Here is a 23,753-nt window from a genome sequence, read left to right as displayed (position 1 = left end):
TTCAAACTATTCGCCATTTCCCGCATTAGCGAGGTAGCGTTAAGAACAGAGGCCTGGGCCTTTGAGGGAATACCCTCACCTGGCCCAATTCTCTGTTCCTTCTTTTGGAAAATTAAAAAAAAATATATATATATATATATATATATATATATATATATATATATATATATATATATATATATATATATATATATATATATATATATATATATATATATATATATATATATATATATATGTATGTATGTATACGACACACAGGTGTTACTGGGCATTGCTTGCAAGTGAAGGGTCACCTTCAGCAAGGCAGTTCGTCCGGAGTAAAGTCTTATCAAAGAGCTTTTCACTCCAAAGAAGTCCACATTTTCTTGCCACTGGAAGTAGCACACCCTTGGTCTACAGGAGTTTTTAGAAGAAGTCCTGGGCAGCAACAGAACTCTTTCATAGAAATTGGTTCTAGGGTAATTAAGAAAAACAGTAGAATACTACACACGTCATCTACTTTATACACCAATTACATCAATAAGAAGCAGAACACAAACAGATCAACCCTTAATACTAACTGACACCCAATTTGCACAAGAAAAGATTTCTTCAACATCCTCTGTAAACATTTCATCTGCTTGACTTTAAATTATGCCTCACCTGCCTGGTCTTCCATCCTCTCAAAAGTGGATATGCAAAACAGAACTGCAAACCAGACAAAATATCGCACTCAGAACATTTTTTGACTGCCTGACAAACTCAAACTCTAAGCACTTACACTCTGAAACAGTGATTATCCCAGTACACTCACACCACAACATGCTTGGCAGTTAATTCTGTACCACACTAGACCCCTAACAGAGCAAACACACTGAAAGAAAATTACAAACACTAAACAATTGGCCACCCAACTTTGTCTCAAGCTCTGCTTCACCAGACATCCATCCATCAGAAGCCTGACTCCCTTGACAAGAATGAGGCGCTTTTTTCTGACTATGCTCTAGACATCACCCATCCGCTCAACACAGCAAACACTCTCCTTTTCCATGATGTAACTACCATAACGAATACTCCAAGCCTTTACTTCTTGCACTACACTCTCCACACACATAGGTGCATACACATTACTACACTTTATGACCTGTGATCCCAACCAGTGAATATAACTGGCTTCCCAAGCTCAACAAGAGCCTCATAGGGGTAGAAGGGACTCTTTAAGGAGTGAACTAAGAAAGTGAGTATATATATATATATATATATATTTTTTTTTTTTTTTTTTTTTTTTTGCCGCTGTCTCCCGCGTTTGCGAGGTAGCGCAAGGAAACAGACGAAAGAAATGGCCCAACCCACCCCCATACACATGTATATACATACGTCCACACACACAAATATACATACCTACACAGCTTTCCATGGTTTACCCCAGACGCTTCACATGCCCCGATTCAATCCACTGACAGCACGTCAACCCCGGTATACCACATCGCTCCAATTCACTCTATTCCTTGCCCTCCTTTCACCCTCCTGCATGTTCAGGCCCCGATCACACAAAATCTTTTTCACTCCATCTTTCCACCTCCAATTTGGTCTCCCTCTTCTCCTCGTTCCCTCCACCTCCGACACATATATCCTCTTGGTCAATCTTTCCTCACTCATCCTCTCCATGTGCCCAAACCACTTCAAAACACCCTCTTCTGCTCTCTCAACCACGCTCTTTTTATTTCCACACATCTCTCTTACCCTTACGTTACTTACTCGATCAAACGACCTCACACCACACATTGTCCTCAAACATCTCATTTCCAGCACATCCATCCTCCTGCGCACAACTCTATCCATAGCCCACGCCTCGCAACCATACAACATTGTTGGAACCACTATTCCTTCAAACATACCCATTTTTGCTTTCCGAGATAATGTTCTCGACTTCCACACATTCTTCAAGGCTCCCAGAATATTCGCCCCCTCCCCCACCCTATGATCCACTTCCGCTTCCATGGTTCCATCCGCTGCCAGATCCACTCCCAGATATCTAAAACACTTCACTTCCTCCAGTTTTTCTCCATTCAAACTCACCTCCCAATTGAATTGACCCTCAACCCTACTGTACCTAATAACCTTGCTCTTATTCACATTTACTCTTAACTTTATGGGTATGTTTGAAGGAATAGTGGTTCCAACAATGTTTTATGGTTGCGAGGCGTGGGCTATGGATAGAGTTGTGCGCAGGAGGATGGATGTGCTGGAAATGAGATGTTTGAGGACAATGTGTGGTGTGAGGTGGTTTGATCGAGTGAGTAACGTAAGGGTAAGAGAGATGTGTGGAAATAAAAAGAGCGTGGTTGAGAGAGCAGAAGAGGGTGTTTTGAAGTGGTTTGGGCACATGGAGAGGATGAGTGAGGAAAGATTGACCAAGAGGATATATGTGTCGGAGGTGGAGGGAACGAGGAGAAGAGGGAGACCAAATTGGAGGTGGAAAGATGGAGTGAAAAAGATTTTGTGTGATCGGGGCCTGAACATGCAGGAGGGTGAAAGGAGGGCAAGGAATAGAGTGAATTGGAGCGATGTGGTATACCGGGGTTGACGTGCTGTCAGTGGATTGAATCAAGGCATGTGAAGCGTCTGGGGTAAGCCATGGAAAGCTGTGTAGGTATGTATATTTGCGTGTGTGGACGTATGTATATACATGTGTATGGGGGGGGTTGGGCCATTTCTTTCGTCTGTTTCCTTGCGCTACCTCGCAAACGCGGGAGACAGCAACAAAGTATAATAAAAAAATAATATATATATATATATATATATATATATATATATATATATATATATATATATATATATATATATATATACAGCTCCTTATCTGCATTCAGGCCCCACAGACCTTTCCATGGTTTACCCCAGACGTTTCACATGCCCTGGTTCAGTCCAGTCCATTAACAGCATGTCGACCCTGTTATACCACATTGTTCCAATTCACTCTATTCCTTGCACGCCTCTCACCCTCCTGTATGTTCAGGCCTCGATCGCTCAAAATCTTTTTCACTCCGTTCTTCCACCTCCAATTTGGTCTCCTGCTTCTTGTTCCCTTGTTCCCTCCACCTCTGACACATATATCCTCTTTGTCAACCTTTCCCCATTCATTCTCACCATATGGCCAGACCATTTTGGCACACTCTCTTCTGCTCTCTCAACCACTTTATTTTTATTACCACACATCTGTCTTACCCTTTCATTACTTAGTCGATCAAAACACCTCACACCACATATTATCCTCACACTTTTCATTTCTAACACATCCACCCTCCTCCATACAACCCTATCAGTAGCCCATGCCTTGCAACCATATAATATTGTTGGAACTACTATTCCTTCAAATGTATCCATTTTTGCTCTCTGAGATAATGTTTTCTCCTTCCACACATTCTTCATCGTTCCCAGAACCTTTGACACCTCCCATACCCTGTGACCCTCTTCCACTTCCATAGTTCCACTCACTGCCAAGTTCACTCCCAGATATCTAAAACGCTTCACTTCCTCCAATTTTTCTCCATTTAAACTTGCGTCCAAATTAACTTGTCCCTCAGCCTACTAAGCTGATTATCTTGCTTTAATTCACATTTACTCTCAACTTTCTCCTTTCACACACTTTTCCAAACTCATTCACCAGCTTCTCTTGTTTCTCATTCAAATCAGCCACTAGAGCTGTACCATCAGCGAACAATGCTGACTCACTTCTTAGGACCTCTCATCCCCAACGGGCTGCATCCTTGCTCCTCTCTCCAAAACTCTTGCATTTACCTTCCTAACCACCCTTTCCATAAGCAAATTAAACAACAGTGGCATCACACACTGCTGCTGCAGACCGACCTTTACTGGGAACCATTCACTCTCCTCTCTTCCTACTCATATAAATGCCTTACATCCTTGGTAAAAACTTTTCACTGCTTCTAGTAGCTTACCTCCAACACCATATACTCTTAAAGACCTTCCTCAAAGCATCTTTATCAACCCTATCATATGCCTTCTCCAGATCCATAAATGCTGCATACAGAGCCTTCTGTTTTTCTAGATATTTCACATGCACACACTCACATTCTTCAAAGCATATACCTACGCCACACATCTACCACTTCTGAAACCACAGTGCTCCTCTCCAATCTTATGTTCTGTACATTCCTTCACCCTCTTAATCAGTACGCTCCCATATAATTTCCCAGGAATACTCAACAAACTTATGCCTCTGTAGTTTGAACACTCAGCATTATCTCCTTTCCTTTGTACAACTGCTCTATGCATACATCCCGCCAATCCTCAGGCACCTCACCATGATCCATACATTCATTGAATATCCTTACCAACCAATGAACGGCACCCACCCCTGGCATTGGCGAGGTAGTGCTGGGAACAGATGAATAAATGGCCTCATTCCTTTATATCCACTCTGTCTGATATGTATGATAGTTATGTACTTTCTCATTTCTTATCCCATGAAACCTTTTGTCTTTATGAGAGTCCTGTAGCACTCAAGAAACTTGTTGCATTCACTATTCGGGACCATAGGTCATAAAGTATAGTGATCTTTGTGTGCTTATGTGCAGAGTGCTGGCAAGTTAAGTAGTAAGTGCTTATGGTAGTTGCATCATAGGCATGAAGGGATATATTGAAATGGTGTTTCTCACCTTAGTGAGGTTGTGCCAGGAACAAAGGAAGATATTGCCCCATTTGTTCACATCCTTTCTCTAGCTGTTGTGTGTAAGGTACTGAAATCACAGTCCCCTATCAATAGCCTGCTCCACAGACTTTTTTATTTTTTTAACCCCGCTGCTTCATATACTCTGGTTCAGTCCTTTGATAGCATGTCACTTCCTGTAGTCTTGTTCTTATCCTTTCTTTAGTTATCAAGAATACAGTCCCTTATCAACGGCCAACTCCAAAGACTTTTTTTGTGGCTTCCCACAACTTCTTCATATGCCCTGGTTCAGGCCTTTGACTACACTTTTCTTCCTGTATTCCACATTACTCCAGTCACTTTATACCATGCATGCCTTTCACTTTCCTTCACCGGGTCTTTTTTTCACTTCATCCTTTCATCTCCAATTTTGTCTCCTCCTTCATATCTCCTCCGCTTCTGACACACATATGCTCTTTGTCAACATTTCCTCACTCATTCTCTTTATATGTCAAAGCCATTTCAGCACCCTATTTAGTTCTCTCAACACTTCTGTTATTACCACAGCTCTTACCCTTACTCAGTCAAACCACTTTGCACGGCATATTGTCCTCAAACGTTTCATTTCCAACGTATCCACTCGTCTCCATACATCCTCATCCATAGCCCTTGCCTCACATTCATACAGCATTGTTAGTACTACTCTTTGTCAACATTTCCTCACTTATTCTTTATATATGTCAAAACCATTTCAGCACCCTCTTTAGCTCGCTCAACACTTTTCATATTACCACATCTTTTACCTTTACTATGTCAAACCACCTCACACAACATATTGTTCTCAAACATTTCATTTCCAATGTATCCACTCTTCTCCATATGTCCTCATCCATAGCTCATGCCTCACATTCATACAACATAGTTAGTACTACCAAACCTTCAGACATATCCAATTTTACCCTGGCAAGTAAAGTCCTCTTTTTCCACATCCTCAGTACTCCAAGAACCTTTTCCCAGAACCTTTCCCCCCCCCCCTCCCTGAGTCTGTGCTTCATTTGCTGTCATTCTCACTCCCAGATATCTGAATCACTTCACATCCTCCAGATTTTCTTCATTCAAACTCACACCCCAGGTAACCCGTCCCTCTGTCCTGCTAAACTTAACTTGGATTTTATGCACATATACTATCACCTCTTCCTTTTACACTTTCTTGCAAACTTAGTCACCAACTTAAGCAGTTTCTAACTAGAAACTGCCACCAGTGCTGTCATCAGCAAACAACAGCTACTCACTTCTCAGGCCTCATCCTCCCCTGCAGACTGCATATTTGTCCGTTAGTAAGACTCACCTCCCAATTTGTAAGCCATGGTGACACCATGCACTCTTTCTTCAGACCAACTCTCACCTGTCACTGCCCTCTCTTTTCCAACTCATACATATGCCTTACACCCTTGATAAGTACTTTTCACTGCTTCTTCGTACTCCTTATAATTATAAAAATTTGCACAAGGCATCTCTGTCAGTCCTGTCATTTGCTTTTTCCAGATCCATAAATGCTACATGCAAATCCTCCTATTTCACTTTGCACTTGTATTTTTCACATGTTAAAAGCAAGCAATTGACCCCCCTATCCTCTACCACTCCTGAAACCACATTTTTCCTTCCTTTTGTGTATATGGTAATATAAAGCAGTCATATATAAACAAAAGCATGGTAAAAAAAAATATAAAAAGAGACCAAAAACAGCACCACAAGTTAATGATTATCATAAACATTCATATGCGGTTGATATCTGGCTCATTGTGCTTCATTCATTTAAATAATACTGGAAAGGCTCTTTGCCTCTTTTGCCTGAGTGGGTCACCATCCCAACCAGGATAACGATAATTTGGCCACCCCTGCCTCACATCATCACAACACAGCTTTCAGTTCAGTAGATTTATGGTAATGCAATATTTACATGACTCTGCTCTTTGGATATTTTCATGGTATTTTACTTGTATTAGACAGTAATGAGTAAGTAGGCTTATATGTTGTTCAGTGCTTCATATTCTGTACTCACTAGAAAGTATACTTATGATGTAACCTTCCCCTGGCATGAACATCAGGTAAATATCAAAACTTTAGAGTACTTTCTTTTCATGTGTTTTGATTGACAAGATTTGAAAAATAGAAAATGAATTTGCTAAACAAAAACTAAGGTCCATGCATCAAAACTTTATTTTGCCATTGTTATAGTGCTGTGAATTAGATAGATTAGTGAAATGATTTATGCAATCAAAAAGTCTGCATGCACATGGACACTAAAGAATAGTAATTAAGCATCCTCACTAGATTTCTTGAGCTAGCTCCCCCATCACTGACACCTAAAAACTAAGATACATACAGGAAATGATTTTTGTGGATGTGTATCTCAAAGAATTAGCAAATAGTAGTTATCAGAAGCACTTAATAAAACTCTGGAGAATATATAGGAGGTACTCTGTTTAGTAGGTGGATGATGACATGGCCCATTTTATCATCACCCAATTCTTATTCTCAGGCACCTACCACCCAACACCACTGCTAGAAAACACCATCACTAGACATTTGATATCCAGAATAGTAAGCATATTTTTGGCATAACATTCAGCTCATAATGTACTTACCATATGACAGTAAAACTGACCATGGTGAGTTTATCTTTAGAACGTTCTGGTAAGGAAGGTGCAGTTGTAGATCTCATGGCTAGTGAGGAAGGAGGAATGGGAGAAGTGGTTATAATACTTTTATTCTTGAAATTTAGGCCTGCTTGCTTTCTCAGAATGCTATATCGTATTCTTTTAATACAAGCTGTAATTTACTGTAACATCTTAATGCTTATCTGTGGTCCTTATCACAAGGAATAATTTTTTGCATCACTTATTGCAGGCTGTTTTTAATTTCTTTCACTACTTACTTCTTCATTTGATTCTATACCTCATCAGACACTAGAATGGTTGATACCCTGGCTGTGAACTATTGCTTATTCCTCATCAGTGATTTTATTTTGCTCTTAATTTCTCTTCATTACCAAGGGCTTTGTTTATGATACCAGTGAGGGATTCATCGTTTACTTCTTGGTCTCTTATGCTTCAAAATCATTCACCATTCAAGGGCAAAGTTTCTTCCACATTTCCCAAAGAGCAGCCTCCTTAACATTTTGCCTGGCAAATATTATCATGTGTTGTGCATCTAGGATATTTAGTTTTTCCAGACTTTATTAGAGTATTGTATTTTTTGTTCAAACTAGAAAGAGGTAGCACCACTTAAGGTAGGATGCTGTGGGTTGTCAGTGGTTGTGGTGGAGTTAGCTGGCTGGAAGTTACTGAGCATTGTTCTCATAAATGTAATTAAGCAATGTATCTTAGACTGTGAAGTTCAAACAACACATCAACCTTGTTGGTGATACATAAGTGAGGACATGGGTGTCTTGCTCTGACGTTAACACCCACTCCTCACATGTATGCAGTCATGAGGCAGGCTTTTTTTTAGAATGGTGTAAGATGGGAAAGTGGGTAAGGGGTTAATTGTACAAAGTCATAGTTAGCAACGGACAGTTATGCTGTCATATGATTAAGTGAGCATCTACTGTACAGAGAATATATGCCTGCTAAGCAGGTGAAACTACTAGCACCTGCAAGGGAAACCAGTGACACATGCAGAAGAAACCTGTAGAATATACAGGAAAAATCAGTCACCTGAAGGTAAGACTACTGGTACTTGCAAGATAAATCACTGTCACCTGCAAGGGAAATCACAGATACATACACTAAAGAATGCAGATGACATACAAATTGAGTCTCGTCAAGATGAAGAGCAAGTCTCGAGGAAAGATTACATTCCATTGCGAACTAAAGACACTAAGAGTAAATGTGTTCATTTCAGTGGTTGTAAAGGATCACTCTGCCTACCTGAAAGGTGTCTCATATCAGCAACAACTAGAGGCTCTGCACTTAACTGTCATTGTCTGAGAATCAGTCCTCCACCTGACCCACAAGTCTGCAGGATACCAAGGGTCTGCACCCCACCCAACACTTCCTGAGGAACACAACCTTCATCCTGACCTGTAAGCCCCTGGAGACCAAGGGTTTGCTCTTAACTCACCACTACCAGAGGAATACATCCTCCACATGACCCATGAGTCCCTAGGGACCCACTATAACCTAGGAAATATGGCCTTCCACCTGACCCACAAGTCCCTAGGGACCAAGAGTCTGCACCTGACCTGCCACTACCTGAGAAATGCAGCCCCCCACCTGACCCATGAGCCCCTTGGGACCAAAGGTCTGCACCTGATCCACCACCACTTAAGGAACATGGTTCTCCACATGCTCTATCACTACTTGAGGAATATGGACTTCCACCTGACCCATGAGTCCTTGGGGACCAAGGATCTATTGCTGATCCACCATTACCTAAAGATCAAGGCCTTTTGCCTGACCCATGAGTTCTTAGGGCTCAAGAATCTGCACCTGACCCACCACTTCCTTAGGAACACAAAGCCACCCCCCCCCCCCCCCCCCCCCCCACACACACACACACACACACACACACACACACACACACACACACACACACACACACACACACACACACTCGCTCCATTCCACAGCATTACCTTCTCTTCCGTAACACAGTCCCCCGTAGACACACACTTCCCAAACACATGCACACTCTTTCTCTACCACAGCATCACCTTAAGCACTAACCTGTGGAGTTTCTTATAATTGGAGTACATTTGAGTAAATAAGATTATTGTTATTGTTATTATTATTATCATTATTTTATGCTTAATCTCTGTTTCCCACATCAGCGAGGTAGCGCCAGGAAACAGACAAGAATGGCCCATCCAATTATATACACATATTTATACATAAACGCTCATTACTCCTAGCTTCAGCAAGGTAGCACCAGGAAAGCAGACTAAAAGGCCACATTCATTCACACTCGGTTTCTAGCGGTCATGCATAACACACTGAAACCACCCTATCCACACATCCAGGCCCCACAGACCTTTCCTTGGTGTACCCCAGACGCTTCACATCCCCTGGTTCAGTCCATTGACAGCACGTCGACCCCGTTATACCACATCCTTCCAATTCACTATATTCCTTGCAAGCCTCTCACCCTCATGTATGTTCTGGCCCTGATCACTCAATATCTTTTTCAATCCATCCTTCCACCTCCAGCTTGATCTTCTGCTTCTCCTTGTTCCCTCCTCCTCCGACACATATATCCTCTTTGTCAATCATTCCTTACTCATTCTCTCCATATATCCAAACCATTTCAACACACTCTTTTCTGCTCTCTCAACCATACTCTTTTTATTTCCACACATCTCTCTTACCCTTTTCTTACTTACTCGATCAAACTACCTCACAGCACATATTTTCCTCAAACATTTCATTTCCAACACGTCCACCCTCCTCCGTACAACCCTATTTATGCCCAAGCCTTGCAACCATACAACATTGTTGGAACTACTATTCCTTCAAACAGACCCATTTTTTCTTTCTGAGATAACATTCTCTCCTTCCACACATTCCTCATCGCTCCCAGAACCTTTGCCACCTCCCCCACCCTGTGAATTTCTTCTACTTCCAGGGTTCCATTCGTTGCAAAGTCCACTCCCAGATATCTAAAACACTTCACTTCCACCAATTTTTCTCCATTCAAACTTACATTCCAGTTAACTTGTCCCTCAACCCTACTTAACCTAATAACCTTTCTTATTCGCATTTATTCTCAGCTTTCTCCTTTCACACACTTTTTCAAACTCAGTCACCAACCTCTGCAGTTTCTCTCTCGAATCCTTCAAAATACTCGCTCCATCTACTTCTCACTTCATCACTACTTGTTATTACTTCCCCACTTGCCCCCTTCACCGATGTTCCCATTTGTTCTCTTGTCGTATGCACTTTATTTACATCCTTCCAAAACATCTTTTTATTCTCCCAAAAGTTTAGTGATATTCTCTTGCCCAAATTCTCATTTGTCCTCATTTTCAACCCTTGCTCCTTTCTGTTGGCCTCCTGCAACTTTCTTTTGTACATCTCCCAGTCATTTGCACCCCTTCCCTGCAAGTATTGTCCAAATGCCTCTCTTTTTTCTTTCACTGACAACTTTACTTCATCTCACCACTAACTACCCTTTCTGATCTGCCCTCCTCCCACCTTATGCCACGTGCCTCTTTTGTACAAGCCATCACTGCTTCCCTAAATACATCCCATTCCTCACCCAATCCCCTTACTTCATTTGCTCTCACCTTTTGCCATTCTACACTCAATTTCTCCTGGTACTTCTTCGCACAAGTCTCCTTTCCAAGCTCACTTACTCTCGCCACTCTCTTCTTCCCAGCATTCTCTTTTCTTTGAAAACCTCTACAAATCTTCATCTTTGCCTTCACAAGATAGTGATCAGACATCCCTCCACTTGCCCTTCTTAGCACATTAACATCCAAAAGTCTCTCTTTTACATACCTGTCAGTTAACACATAATCCAATAATGCCCTTTGACCATTTTATCTACTCACATACGTATACTTATGTATATATCTCTTTTTAAACCAGGTATTCCCAATCACCAGTCTTTTTTCAGCACAAATCCACAAGCTCGTCACTATTTTCATTTACAAAACAACACCCCATGTACACCAATTATACCCTTGGCTGCCACATTGCTCACCTTCGCATTTAAATCGCCCATTACTAAAACCTGGTCTTGTGCATCAAAGCTGCTGACACAGTTACTTAGCTTCTCCCAAAACACTTGCCTCTCATGATATTTCTTCTCATGACCAGGTGCATAAGCACCAATAATCACTCATCTCTCTCCATCCACTTTCAGTTTTACCCACATCAATCTAGAATTTACTTTCTTACACTCTATCACATACTCCCACAACTCCTGCTTCAGGAGTAGTGCTATTCCTTCATCAGCTCTTGTCCTCTCTTCAACCCCTGACTTTACTTCCATGACTTTCCCAAACCACTCTTCCCCTTTACCTTGAGCTTCGTTTCACTCAGAGCCAGGACATCCAGGTTTCTTTCCTCAAACGTACTGCCTCTCTCTCCTTTCTTCTCTTGGTTACATCCACACACATTCAGACACCCCAACCTGAGCCTTCGAGGAGGATGAGCTTTCCCCGCTTGACTCCTTCTTCTGTTTCTCTTTTTAGAAATTGAAATACAAGAAGGAGGGTTTCTAGTCCCCACTCCCACCCCGTTTAGTCACCTTCTATGATACATTGAAAGTATTCTTTCTCCCATATCCCTATTATTATTATGATTATTATTATTATTTTTTATTATTTTTATACTCAGTTGCTGTCTCCCACATTAGCAAGGTAGTGCAAGAAAACAGACAAAAGAATGGCCCACCCACCCACATACACATGTATATACATAAGTGCCTACACACGCACATAAACATACCTGTACATTTCAACGTATACATTCATATACATACATATACATATTGGAAAGGATCACAATTTTGTGCATGATTTGAGTCCACGGGGAAAATGAAACGCAATAATTTCCCGAGTGCACTTTTTGTGTAATAATCACATCATCAGGGGAGACACAAGAGGGAAATATAAGTTAGTTGATATACATCGATGAGACGAAGGTAGGACACCATTTGGCCATTATTATTACTATCATTTTTGCTGTATTTATCATCCGTGGGGATAAAGGAGAAAGAATGCTACCCATGTATTGTGTGTCACTGAATGTGACTTGAGATGTGGGAACAGGGGGCTTGAAGTCCTAACCTGTTGTATTACTTTCAAAAAGAATGAAGGAAGAAACCAAGCTAAGATTTTTTTTTTTTCAAGGCTCAGTCAGGTGTTCTTGATTCAGCCAAGTTCAAAGGCAAATGATGAACATGGAAGAAAGAAAAATTATCATTATTCGTATTATAATAAATGATTCCCGTTTTCCACATCAGTGAGGTAGTGCCAAGAAATAGACAAAGAACGGCCCATCCAATCATATACACATACATATACATAAAGGCCCATACACACACATATACATACATATACATATCAACATATACTCTTGTACATACATACACAGACTCACACACACGCACACACACACATATATATATATATATATATATATATATATATATATATATATATATATATATAATATATATTTTTTTTTTTTTCTTTTTAAACTATTCGCCATTTCCCGCGTTAGCGAGGTAGCGTTAAGAACAGAAGACTGGGCCTTTTTGGAATATCCTCACCTGGCCCCACTCTGTTCCTTCTTTTGGAAAATGAAAAAAAACGAGAGGGGAGGATTTCCAGCCCCCCCTCCCACCCCTTTTAGTCGCCTTCTACGACACGCAGGGAATACGTGGGAAGTATTCTTAATCCCCCATCCCCAGGGATAATATATATATATATATGTTGTTCGCTGATGATACAGCGCTGGTGGCTGATTCATGTGAGAAACTGCAGAAGCTGGTGACTGAGTTTGGTAAAGTGTGTGAAAGAAGAAAGTTAAGAGTAAATGTGAATAAGAGCAAGGTTATTAGGTACAGTAGGGTTGAGGGTCAATTCAATTGGGAGGTGAGTTTGAATGGAGAAAAACTGGAGGAAGTGAAGTGTTTTAGATATCTGGGAGTGGATCTGGCAGCGGATGGAACCATGGAAGCGGAAGTGGATCATAGGGTGGGGGAGGGGGCAAAAATTCTGGGAGCCTTGAAGAATGTGTGGAAGTCGAGAACATTATCTCGGAAAGCAAAAATGGGTATGTTTGAAGGAATAGTGGTTCCAACAATGTTGTATGGTTGCAAGGCGTGGACTATAGATAGAGTTGTGCGCAGGAGGATGGATGTGCTGGAAATGAGATGTTTGAGGACAATGTGTGGTGTGAGGTGGTTTGATCGAGTAAGTAACGTAAGGGTAAGAGAGATGTGTGGAAATAAAAAGAGCGTGGTTGAGAGAACAGAAGAGGGTGTTTTGAAATGGTTTGGTCACATGGAGAGAATGAGTGAGGAAAGATTGACCAAGAGGATATATGTGTCGGAGGTGGAGGGAACGAGAAGAGGGAGACCAAATTGGAGGTGGAAAGATGAAGTGAAAAAGATTTTGTGTGATCGGGGCCTGAACATGCAGGAGGGTGAAAGGAGGGCAAAGAATAGAGTGAATTGGAGCGATGTGGTATACCGGGGTTGACGTGCTGTCAGTGGATTGAATCAAGGCATGTGTATGGGGGTGGGTTGGGCCATTTCTTTCGTCTGTTTCCTTGCGGTACCTCGCAAACGCGGGAGACAGCGACAAAGCAAAAAAAAATATATATATATATATATATATATATATATATATATATATATATATATTTATATTGTATATTTTGCTTTGTCACTGTCTCCCGCGTTTGCGAGGTAGCGCAAGGAAACAGACGAAAGAAATGGCCCAACTCACCCCCATACACATTTATATACATGCACGTCCACACACGCAAATATACATACCCATACATCTCAATGTACACATATATATACACACACAGACACATACATATATACCCATGCACACAATTCACACTCTCTGCTTTTATTCATTCCCATCGCCAGTTCGCCACACATGGAATGCCATCCCCCTCCCCCCTCATGTGTGCGAGGTAGCGCTAGGAAAAGACAACAAAGGCCCCATTCGTTCACACTCAGTCTCTAGCTGTCATGCAATAATGTCCGAAACCACAGCTCCCTTTCCACATCCAGGCCCCACACAACTTTCCATGGTTTACCCCAGACACTTCACATGCCCTGATTCAATCCACTGACAGCACGTCAACCCCGGTATACCACATCGATCCAATTCACTCTATTCCTTGCCCGCCTTTCACCCTCCTGCATGTTCAGGCCCCGATCACTCAAAATCTTTTTCACTCCATCTTTCCACCTCCAATTTGGTCTCCCACTTCTCCTCGTTCCCTCCACCTCCGACACATATATCCTCTTGGTCAATCTTTCCTCACTCATCCTCTCCATGTGCCCAAACCATTTCAAAACACCCTCTTCTGCTCTCTCAACCACACTCTTTTTATTACCACACATCTCTCTTACCTTATTATTACTTACTCAATCAAACCACCTCACACCACATATTGTCCTCAAACATCTCATTTCTGGCACATCCACCCTCCTGTGCACAACTCTTATCTATAGCCCACGCCTCGCAACCATACAGCATTGTTGGAACCACTATTCCTTCAAACATACCCATTTTTGCTTTCCGAGATAATGTTCTCGACTTCCACACATTTCGCCCCCTCCCCCACCCTATGATTCACTTCCACTTCCATGGTTCCATCCGCTGCCAGATCCACTCCCAGATATCTAAAACACTTGACTTCCTCCTGTTTTTCTCCATTCAAACTTACCTCCCAAATGACTTGACCCTCATCCCTACTGTACCTAATTACCTTGCTCTTATTCACATTTACTCCTAACTTTCTTCTTTCACACACTTTACCAAACTCAGTCACCAGCTTCTGCAGTTTCTCACATGAATCAGCCACCAGCGCTGTATCATCAGCGAACAACAACTGACTCACTTCCCAAGCTCTCTCATCCACAACAGACTTCATACTTGCCCCTCTTTCGAAAACTCTTGCATTCACCTCCCTAACAACCCCATCCATAAACAAACAACCATGGAGACATCACACACCCCTGCCGCAAACCTACATTCACTGAGAACCAATCACTTTCCTCTATTTTGTATTTTGCTTTGTCGCTGTCTCCCGCGTTAGCGAGGTAGTGCAAGGAAACAGACGAAAGTGGCCCAATCCACCCACATACACGTGTATATACATACACATCCACACACGCAATATATACATACCTATACACCTCAACGTATACATATATATACACACACAGACATGTACATATGTACACATGCACATAATTCATACTGTCTGCCTTTATTCATTCCCATCGCCACCTCGCCACACATGAAAATAACCACCCCCTCCCCCCAAATGTGCACGAGGTAGCGCTAGGAAAAGACAACAAAAGCCACTCGTTCACATTCAGTCTCTAGCTGTCATGTAATAATGCACCGAAACCATAGCTCCCTTTCCACATCCAGGCCCCACAGAACTTTCCATGGTTTACCCCAGACGCTTTGCATGCCCTGGTTCAATCCATTGACAGCACGTCGACCCCGGTGTACTACATCGTTCCAATTCACTCTATTCCTTGCATGCCTTTCACCCTCCTGCATGTTCAGGCCCCAATCACTCAAAATCTTTTTCACTCCATCTTTCCACCTCCAATTTGGTCTCCCATTTCTCCTTGTTCCCTCCACCTCTGACACATATATCCTCTTGGTCAATCTTTCCTCATTCATTCTCTCCATGTGACCAAACCATTTCAACACACCCTCTTCTGCTCTCTCAACCACACTCTTTTTATTACCACACATCTCTCTTACCTTATTATTACTTACTCGATCAAACCACCTCACACCACATATTGTCCTGAAACATCTCATTTCCAGCACATCCACCCTCCTCCGCACAACTCTTATCTATAGCCCACGCCTTGCAACCATATAACATTGTTGGAACCACTATTCCTTCAAACATACCCATTTTTGCTTTCCGAGATAACGTTCTCGACTTCCACACATTTTTCAACGCTCCCTAACCCTCTCACTTTGCACACCACCTCGACCAAAACACCCAATATCTGCCACTCTGTTATCAAACACATTCAACAAACCTTCAAAATACTCACTCCATCTCCTTCTCACATCACCACTACTTGTTATCACCTCCCCATTAGCCCCCTTCACTGATGTTCCCATTTTTTCCCTTGTCTTCCACACTTTATTTAACTCCTTCCAAAACATCTTTTTATTCTCCTTAAAATTTAATGATACTCTCACCCCAACTCTCATTTACCCCCTTTTTTGCCTCTTGCACCTTTCTCTTGACCTCCTGCCTCTTTCTTTTATACATTTCCCAGTCATTTGCCATATTTCCCTGCAAAAATCATCCAAATGCCTCTCTCTTCTCTTTCACTAATAATCTTACTTCTTCATCCCACCACTCGCTACCCTTTCTAATCTGCCCACCTCCCACGCTTCTCATGCCACAAGCATCTTTTGCACAAGTCATCACTGCTTCTCTAAATACATTCCATTCTTCCCCCACTCCCCTTATGTCTTGTGTTCTCACCTTTTTCCATTCTGTATTCATTCTCTCCTGGTACTTCCTCACACAAGTCTCCTTCCCAAGCTCACTTACTCTCATCAATCTCTTCACCCCAACAATCTCCCTTCGTTTCTGAAAATCTCTGCAAATCTTCACCTTCGCCTCCACAAGATAACGATCAGACATCCCTCCACTTGCACCTCTCAGCACATTAACATCCAAAAGCCTCTCTTTGGCATGCCTATCAATTAACACTTAATCCAATGATGCTCTCTGGCCATCTCACCTACTTACATACATATACTTATGTATCTCTCTTTTTAAACCAGGTATTCCCATTCACCAGTCCTTTTTCAGCACATAAATCTACAGGCTCTTCACCATTTCCGTTTGCAACACTGAACACCCCATGTACACTAATTATCCCCTCAACTGCCACATTACTCACCTTTGCATTTAAATCACCCATCACTATAATCCGATCTCGTGCATCAAAACTATTAACACACTCAACTGCTCCCAAAACACTTGCCTCTCATGATCTTTCTTCTCATGCCCAAGTGCATATGCACCAGTAATCACCCATCTCTCTCCATCCACTTTCAGTTTTACCCATATCAATCTACAGTTTACTTTCTTACACTCTATCACATATTCCCACCACTCCTGTTTCAGGAGTAGTGCTATGCCTTCCCTTGCTCTTGACCTCTCTTTAACCCCTGACTTTACTCCCAAGACATTCCCAAACGACTCTTCCCCTTTACCCTTGAGCTTCGTTTCACTCAAAGCCATAACATCCAAGTTCCTTTCCTCAAACATACTACCTGTCTCTCCTTTTTTCTCATCTTGGTTACATCCACACACCCAATCTTAGCCTTCGAGAAGGATGAGCACTCCCTACGTGACTCCTTCTTCTGTTACCCCTTTTAGAAAGTTAGAATACAAGGAGGGGAGGGTTTCTAGACCCCCGCTCCCGTCCCCTTTAGTTGCCTTCTACGACACGTGAGGAATGCATGGGAAATATTTTTTCTCCCCTATCCCCAGGGAAAATATATATATATATATATATATATATATATATATATATATATATATATATATATATATATATATATATATATATATCTTTCTTTTTTCTTTCATACTATTCGCCATTTCCCGCATTAGCGAGGTAGCGCTAAGAACAGAGGACTGGGCCTTTGAGGAAATATCCTCACCTGGCCCCCTTCTCTGTTCCTTCTTTTGCTTGCCTTCCTCCATTCCTGGCACTATCCTGCCCCACAGGAAACAGCATCGCTACCCCTGCTTCAGCATAGTAGTGCCAGGAAAACAGACAAAAAAAGGGGCCACATTTGTTCACACTCAGTCTCTAACTGTCATGTGTAATGCACCGAAATCACAACTCCCTATCCACATCCAGGCACCACAGACCTTTCCATGGTTTATCCCAGACGTTTCATATGCCCTAGTTCAGTCCATTGACAGCACGTCTATTATTATTGTTATTATTATTATCATTATTATTATTGTTATTATCATTATTATTGTTATTATTATTATTATTATTACTGTTACTAGTATTAGTATCATTATTGTTACAGTTTTTATTATTACTACTACTACTGTTATTATCATTATTTTTACAATTGGTCGCTGTTTCCCACATTAGCGAGGTGCATCAGGAACAGACAAAGAAAGGCTGCATTTGCTCCCATCCATTCTCTAGCTGTCATGTGCAATGCACTGAAGGCACAGCCCCCTATCCATAAACAGGACCCACAAACCTTTCCATGGTCATTATTATTATTTTTATTATCATTATTATTATTGATATTTATTATTTATTTTAGACTAGTCTTTTTCCTTTAAAAAATCTCTATAGACAGTTTTAGTGTCTTTATTTTATTTTAGGGATTTTTTTCTATCTGATGGTGGATTTTCAAATTTGTATTATTGTGTTAGTGAATGGGAAAATTGGCTTGGATACCTAGTGAAGCAGAGGAAAAATGACCGAGTTGCTTCGTTAAGGAACTGCTTTTCAAAAGGTACTGTTATTTTTAAGTACTTTCACTTTGAATAGTAAACTTCCCTATTGTGAATTAGTACTCCATTATATTTTATGAAGACCATTTATTACATTCCTTGAAAATTCTAGAAACTTGAATCATCTTGCTTGAAGACTTATGGCAGCACAGGCTTAGAAACTGACTAATCACTTGCGTTCAGTGTCTGTCATTATCCCTCCATGGAGCTCATCGCCACCCACACATTCAGTTTCCCCAGTTTTCTATACAAGTAAGAAGTTTGACAGTGCTTATGATGATGAAAGCATTATGTATGTACAGTATAATTCAAGTTTAGAAGACTAAAGGTAACTTTTTTGCCTACAATGCATGTTTGTCTTCTGAAAATCATGGAGGTGACTAGCTACATAGATTCCCCATAGAATTTTTGAGAAAGGCATGGAGGTGAGTAAACCTAAGCTGACATTTACTTTACTTTATTTTGTCTGCTCAAATATGAATGACTATTTCCATGTTAAAAAAAAATTCTGAAATGGGGATATGAAAATTCTTCAAAGAGTGGCGTATACCACCTCCAGACTTGTGGTGATGCTTTGCCAATTGGGATACATTCTATACTCTTCTCCAACACATTTTTCTCATTATTAGTTGCAATGTAAGTATTTGTTTGATATAAGTGAATCACTTAAAAACGGTTGGAAGTATGGGAATAAACACACACCCATGATATGATTTGATTAACTGTGCCCACAGTGACATATCTTGTACATTTGTTCCTCTGTCTTGGTTTGTATCCAGTACAACCTTACCACCTTTCTCATTATCATTCTCAGTAAGCTCTTTACAGTACTTTATCCATCTCTCACAAACTTTTCCTTATTGTGTCTGTCTCATAGACCTGTATTGTTGCTTTTTTTTTTTACACATACCTTGCTTTGACATCTGTTTACCTCCTTCTAAGATGGCATAATTTTCTTCTCTAGAGTCTCGTCCATTTTTATTCTGAGATGCTCATTTGATTTTCTGTTAGGCACATATACAGTACTTTTGAACATTTTTTATTGGGGATTATAAGTTACCATTATCATCTTCCATGCAACACTATTTTCTGGCAGGTTTGATTTTTCCAACCTTTATTCTTATTCACTTTTCTTGAATCTTCAATCATTTATTCTTTGCCTCTTTTTCGACAACCTATAGCTTTGTGGCAGCCTTTGATAATGGACTGTTATTGTCTTCACATTACCTCAGCTTCAAATTGTAGTGGTTGTATTTTCACACCCAACTCAACCTTTCTCAAAAGTGAAGTTTTGCACTTTCATTCCTCAACTTTTTTTCTTTGCAAAATTCTCTCCTCTTTGGTACCCTCATAAAACTGATGAGGAAGCTCTCTTCTCCTCACCCCATTTAGTTAATTCTTGTATCATTTAGGCCTTTGCTTGTCTAGTGGGGTTTGCTCTCAGCCAATCAGGAATGCAACCAGGCTGACTTCACCAGCTCCTAGTCTTACAGAGCTGCACTGTTCCTCAGAATTGTGTTCATATACCCTATTGTGATAGTTTTTGCTTACTTTGATGATTTTCTGGTAATGTCATCCTTAAAAGGGAATATGCTAGTCAAGGACTTCGATTCTTGAGACTTGTAGTTATGGATTTTATCATTAGCTGGGCCAAGATCCCTCTCATTTCCCAGCCAAATCTTGCTTGGTTAGCTATAAAGTGGAACACTCAGACTGGACAAAGCTTGGGATTATGCAGATGCTATGATTGCCTTATTTTCCCGGGCCTTGGTGTATCAACATCATCTACAGCGAATTCTGGATAAATTCAGTTTTACATGAACATGACCGGGCTGCAGGTAAAAATGAAATAACTCTGGGTAATCTTTTTTCTTCCAACTGCAAACAGAAATCATCCATAAACTATTCATGGGACTTATCATCAAGTCCCACAGATTTCTAAGTGTTTGGATGAACTCTTGAATCTGAAGGTCATGTTAGGTTAGGATACAGAAATCGTATCATATTAACTTAAAGGAACTGTTGGTTTTATATTTATTCCCCAACGATGTCCTGATGCCCAGGTACAGAATTTCTTTTCTGTTGCATGATACCAAGACTGCTCAATGCTTGATGAACAGAGACTAGCATACTACTTGCTCTCTTAGAATTAGCACAAAAATTCTTTTGCTTGGCCTTGCCCAAAAATATCTTTTGCCAAGCTTCTCATCTCAAAGAAATGTGCACTGCCTGGGCAGATGCCTTCTCAGATACATTGGGAACAGGTGCACTTCCCTTGGATTGAAATCACTAGGATCAGATTATTCTCTTTCGCATGTTCATCTTCATGGCCAAGTTCTTAAACTTTGAAAGGTTTAGTGATGTTAGCAGCCCCCAGGTAGGACAAGCATCCCTGGTGCTAGAGTTCTTTGGCTTTGCCATACATTTTTTTGATTCCTTGGTTTTCTAGACAACCTCATTTTGTTCTTAGAATCGCAGCCTCAAGAATGCTTAATGGATAATCTTTTACAGTGTAAAACTTCACCCTTCTACACAATGACAGTATCAGTGTATGGAAATTCTTTCAGGCCTTCCTACAAGATTTTGATGCAATGCACATAATGGAAAGTTTGTGTTCTTTTCTAGCCTGTTTTATGAGAGATACATGGCTAGTAATACTATTGCCTCTAATGATAAAAGTATCTTCCGTGAGCCCCTTTGATACTAATTTGACAGGCTCTGTCTAGGATACTCTTCTCAGGACATTCTTTTTAGGGAGACCATTTGTTTCTCCCCTTTTTCCTAAGTGGCTGCTTTTGAAAGTCTGAGATCTTATATGGTCGACTAGTTTTTATGGCATTTTAAAAAATGCTTCCCAGCATCCTATGAAAAAACTTTACCTTATAGCTTTGGGCTATGAAAGAAAATTTATTGGAGCACATGCTTTGTCTAGGTTTAAAAATATTTTTTTCCCTGAACTTTTATGAGTCTAGAAATCCAGACCCCAGTTTTTGGCCAGGAATACCATTAAATTTAGGTATTGTCTCATTATCTTTAAGTCTTGGAAGTTTTCTTTAAGAGAGTATCATGCCTTGAGGCAAAGTAAATCCCTTTGATATCGTTTGGTTTTCACCCAAGATTACCAAGGAAATCATGTATTTTTTATAGGCAAGAAACTAGTCGTGTTGGCTTAAACCAGGCTTTATGCTATTGCACATGTTAGAGATGTGGCCTCCATCTTAGCCTTCTGCTGAAACTTTTCATGGATGGACATCAAGAAAAGATACCTTTGGTACTTTTCTCCTATCTACATAGATGGTACCTAAGTTTAGACATGGTGGATCTGTCCTAAGTGACTCTGGAGATTCCTCTTCCCAGAAATTTGGTTGATGGTATTTATACTTTTGTTTTCAGTCTTATTTTACAGCTTTTTTTCAAACCTTCTCCATGTGAGCATGCTTTCATACTCGAGGGACATACTTCAGGGATGAGAGATGTAAGTTTTGAAGGCTGAAAGACCATTTCTGCTGTAGGTGGCGTCCTGTGAGCAATTTTTTTTTTTTTTTCCTGCTTGGCCTTCTCTCTTTTTTGAAAGACCTTTTCTTAGCACCTTTTGGTGACCACTTTGGGTTGGCACCATGATTTGTGAATTATGAAGCTCTGTATAACTGGGAGCTAATGTTTGTTGACTTCAGCTTGTTGGTATTCATTGAGTGGCTCGGAGCAAACCCCAATAGATGAGGAAAAGCTTCGATGGTTTGAGGATCAACCAAATATGGTGAGTAAAAGAGAGCTTCCACACTAGATTTATGAGGATTGGAAAGATCCTGACCAGATATTCCCTAAGGAATATCTCATACTCATGGGACATCACCTTAGAGAGAAGTTTTTAACTTTCAAAGTCAAAGCCTGTATTTTTAGTTGTATACCATTTTACTATAAAAAGTGAACTTGCATATTACTACCATATGATGTGCCAAATCTCCCTCCCAGCTATCTTCCAGAATGCACATCATGCACACTACTTATATTCTTTCTTGCCAGAAACTTAAAATTCGTGCACTTGTCTACTCTGTTAATGAATACGTGTATTTGAAGTATGTAATTGCAACATTTATGCCTTGTGATGCATGTAATCCACATATTCCCCTCCTATGTCCCCAAACTAGCCATTGAAATCATGCATCACATAGTTGCTGCTCAGGATGTACATCATCCACTGCTCCTTTAAGTTCTTTATATGAGGTGTCTTTAACCTCTTCTTAGCTTGGTTCATGTGCAGTCTTTACAGTCATCTTATGTTCTGTTTACTTGAATTTAGCAGCAGTAATCTCATATGACCCACTTAAGAGTCATCTTTTCAAACCACTCATATTTATTAAACTGCCACACGTAATGAATGAAGATCGTTATCTTCTTGCCCACTTGTTGTCAGACACTTCACTTCATCCCACTCAAAGGTCCCTCAACCTCTTAAACCTTATCTAGCACAAGTCTACCATGTCTAATTTTCCTTTTCAAAGGTTTCTGTAATTTCCATCTTCTTACATTCCTTTTTTGTTAGCCTGCGGGGATGGGGCTGGGGAACCCAGTTCTGCAGATATTCCCTACAAAAGGTACACATGGCCTCGGATGAAAGCAACATGCCTGCAACCACTTTCAACAAGAGAAGCAGGTTCGTATGTGTCAATGGAATGTAAGAGGAATAACTGGTGTTTGGTAAAGGACAATTTATTATTCATTTCTCTTGATAGTTATAATTTGTTCCTGTAACCAGAGAATAAATATTACACTTTTAAACACCTGAGTGTCTTCCTTTCAAATGCTGTGTAAACATTAACAGAGTATTGTTATTATACTATTGAAAGACA

At 40.7% G+C, this 23,753-nt stretch overlaps 1 protein-coding gene across 8 annotated transcripts in view; it reads left to right on the top strand.

Moving 5' to 3' along the window:
• Positions 1-23,753, top strand: part of Spred (Sprouty-related protein with EVH-1 domain) — a 215,361-nt gene that overhangs the window by 155,529 nt on the left and 36,079 nt on the right. For 5 of the 8 annotated variants that reach the window (XM_071688249.1, XM_071688345.1, XM_071688083.1 and 2 more), the window contains one exon: positions 23,447-23,557. The exons of the other annotated variants lie outside the window; for them this stretch is intronic. In XM_071688249.1, coding sequence (XP_071544350.1) covers positions 23,447-23,557 — 111 coding nt within the window. The remainder of the gene's footprint in view (positions 1-23,446; positions 23,558-23,753) is intronic. 8 annotated transcript variants of the gene reach the window in all.

Source organism: Panulirus ornatus, chromosome 1, assembly GCF_036320965.1.
Source record: "Panulirus ornatus isolate Po-2019 chromosome 1, ASM3632096v1, whole genome shotgun sequence".
Lineage (NCBI taxonomy): Eukaryota > Metazoa > Arthropoda > Malacostraca > Decapoda > Palinuridae > Panulirus > Panulirus ornatus.
Note: the sequence above shows the minus strand (reverse complement) of the source record. Positions and strands in the feature narration are given on the sequence as shown.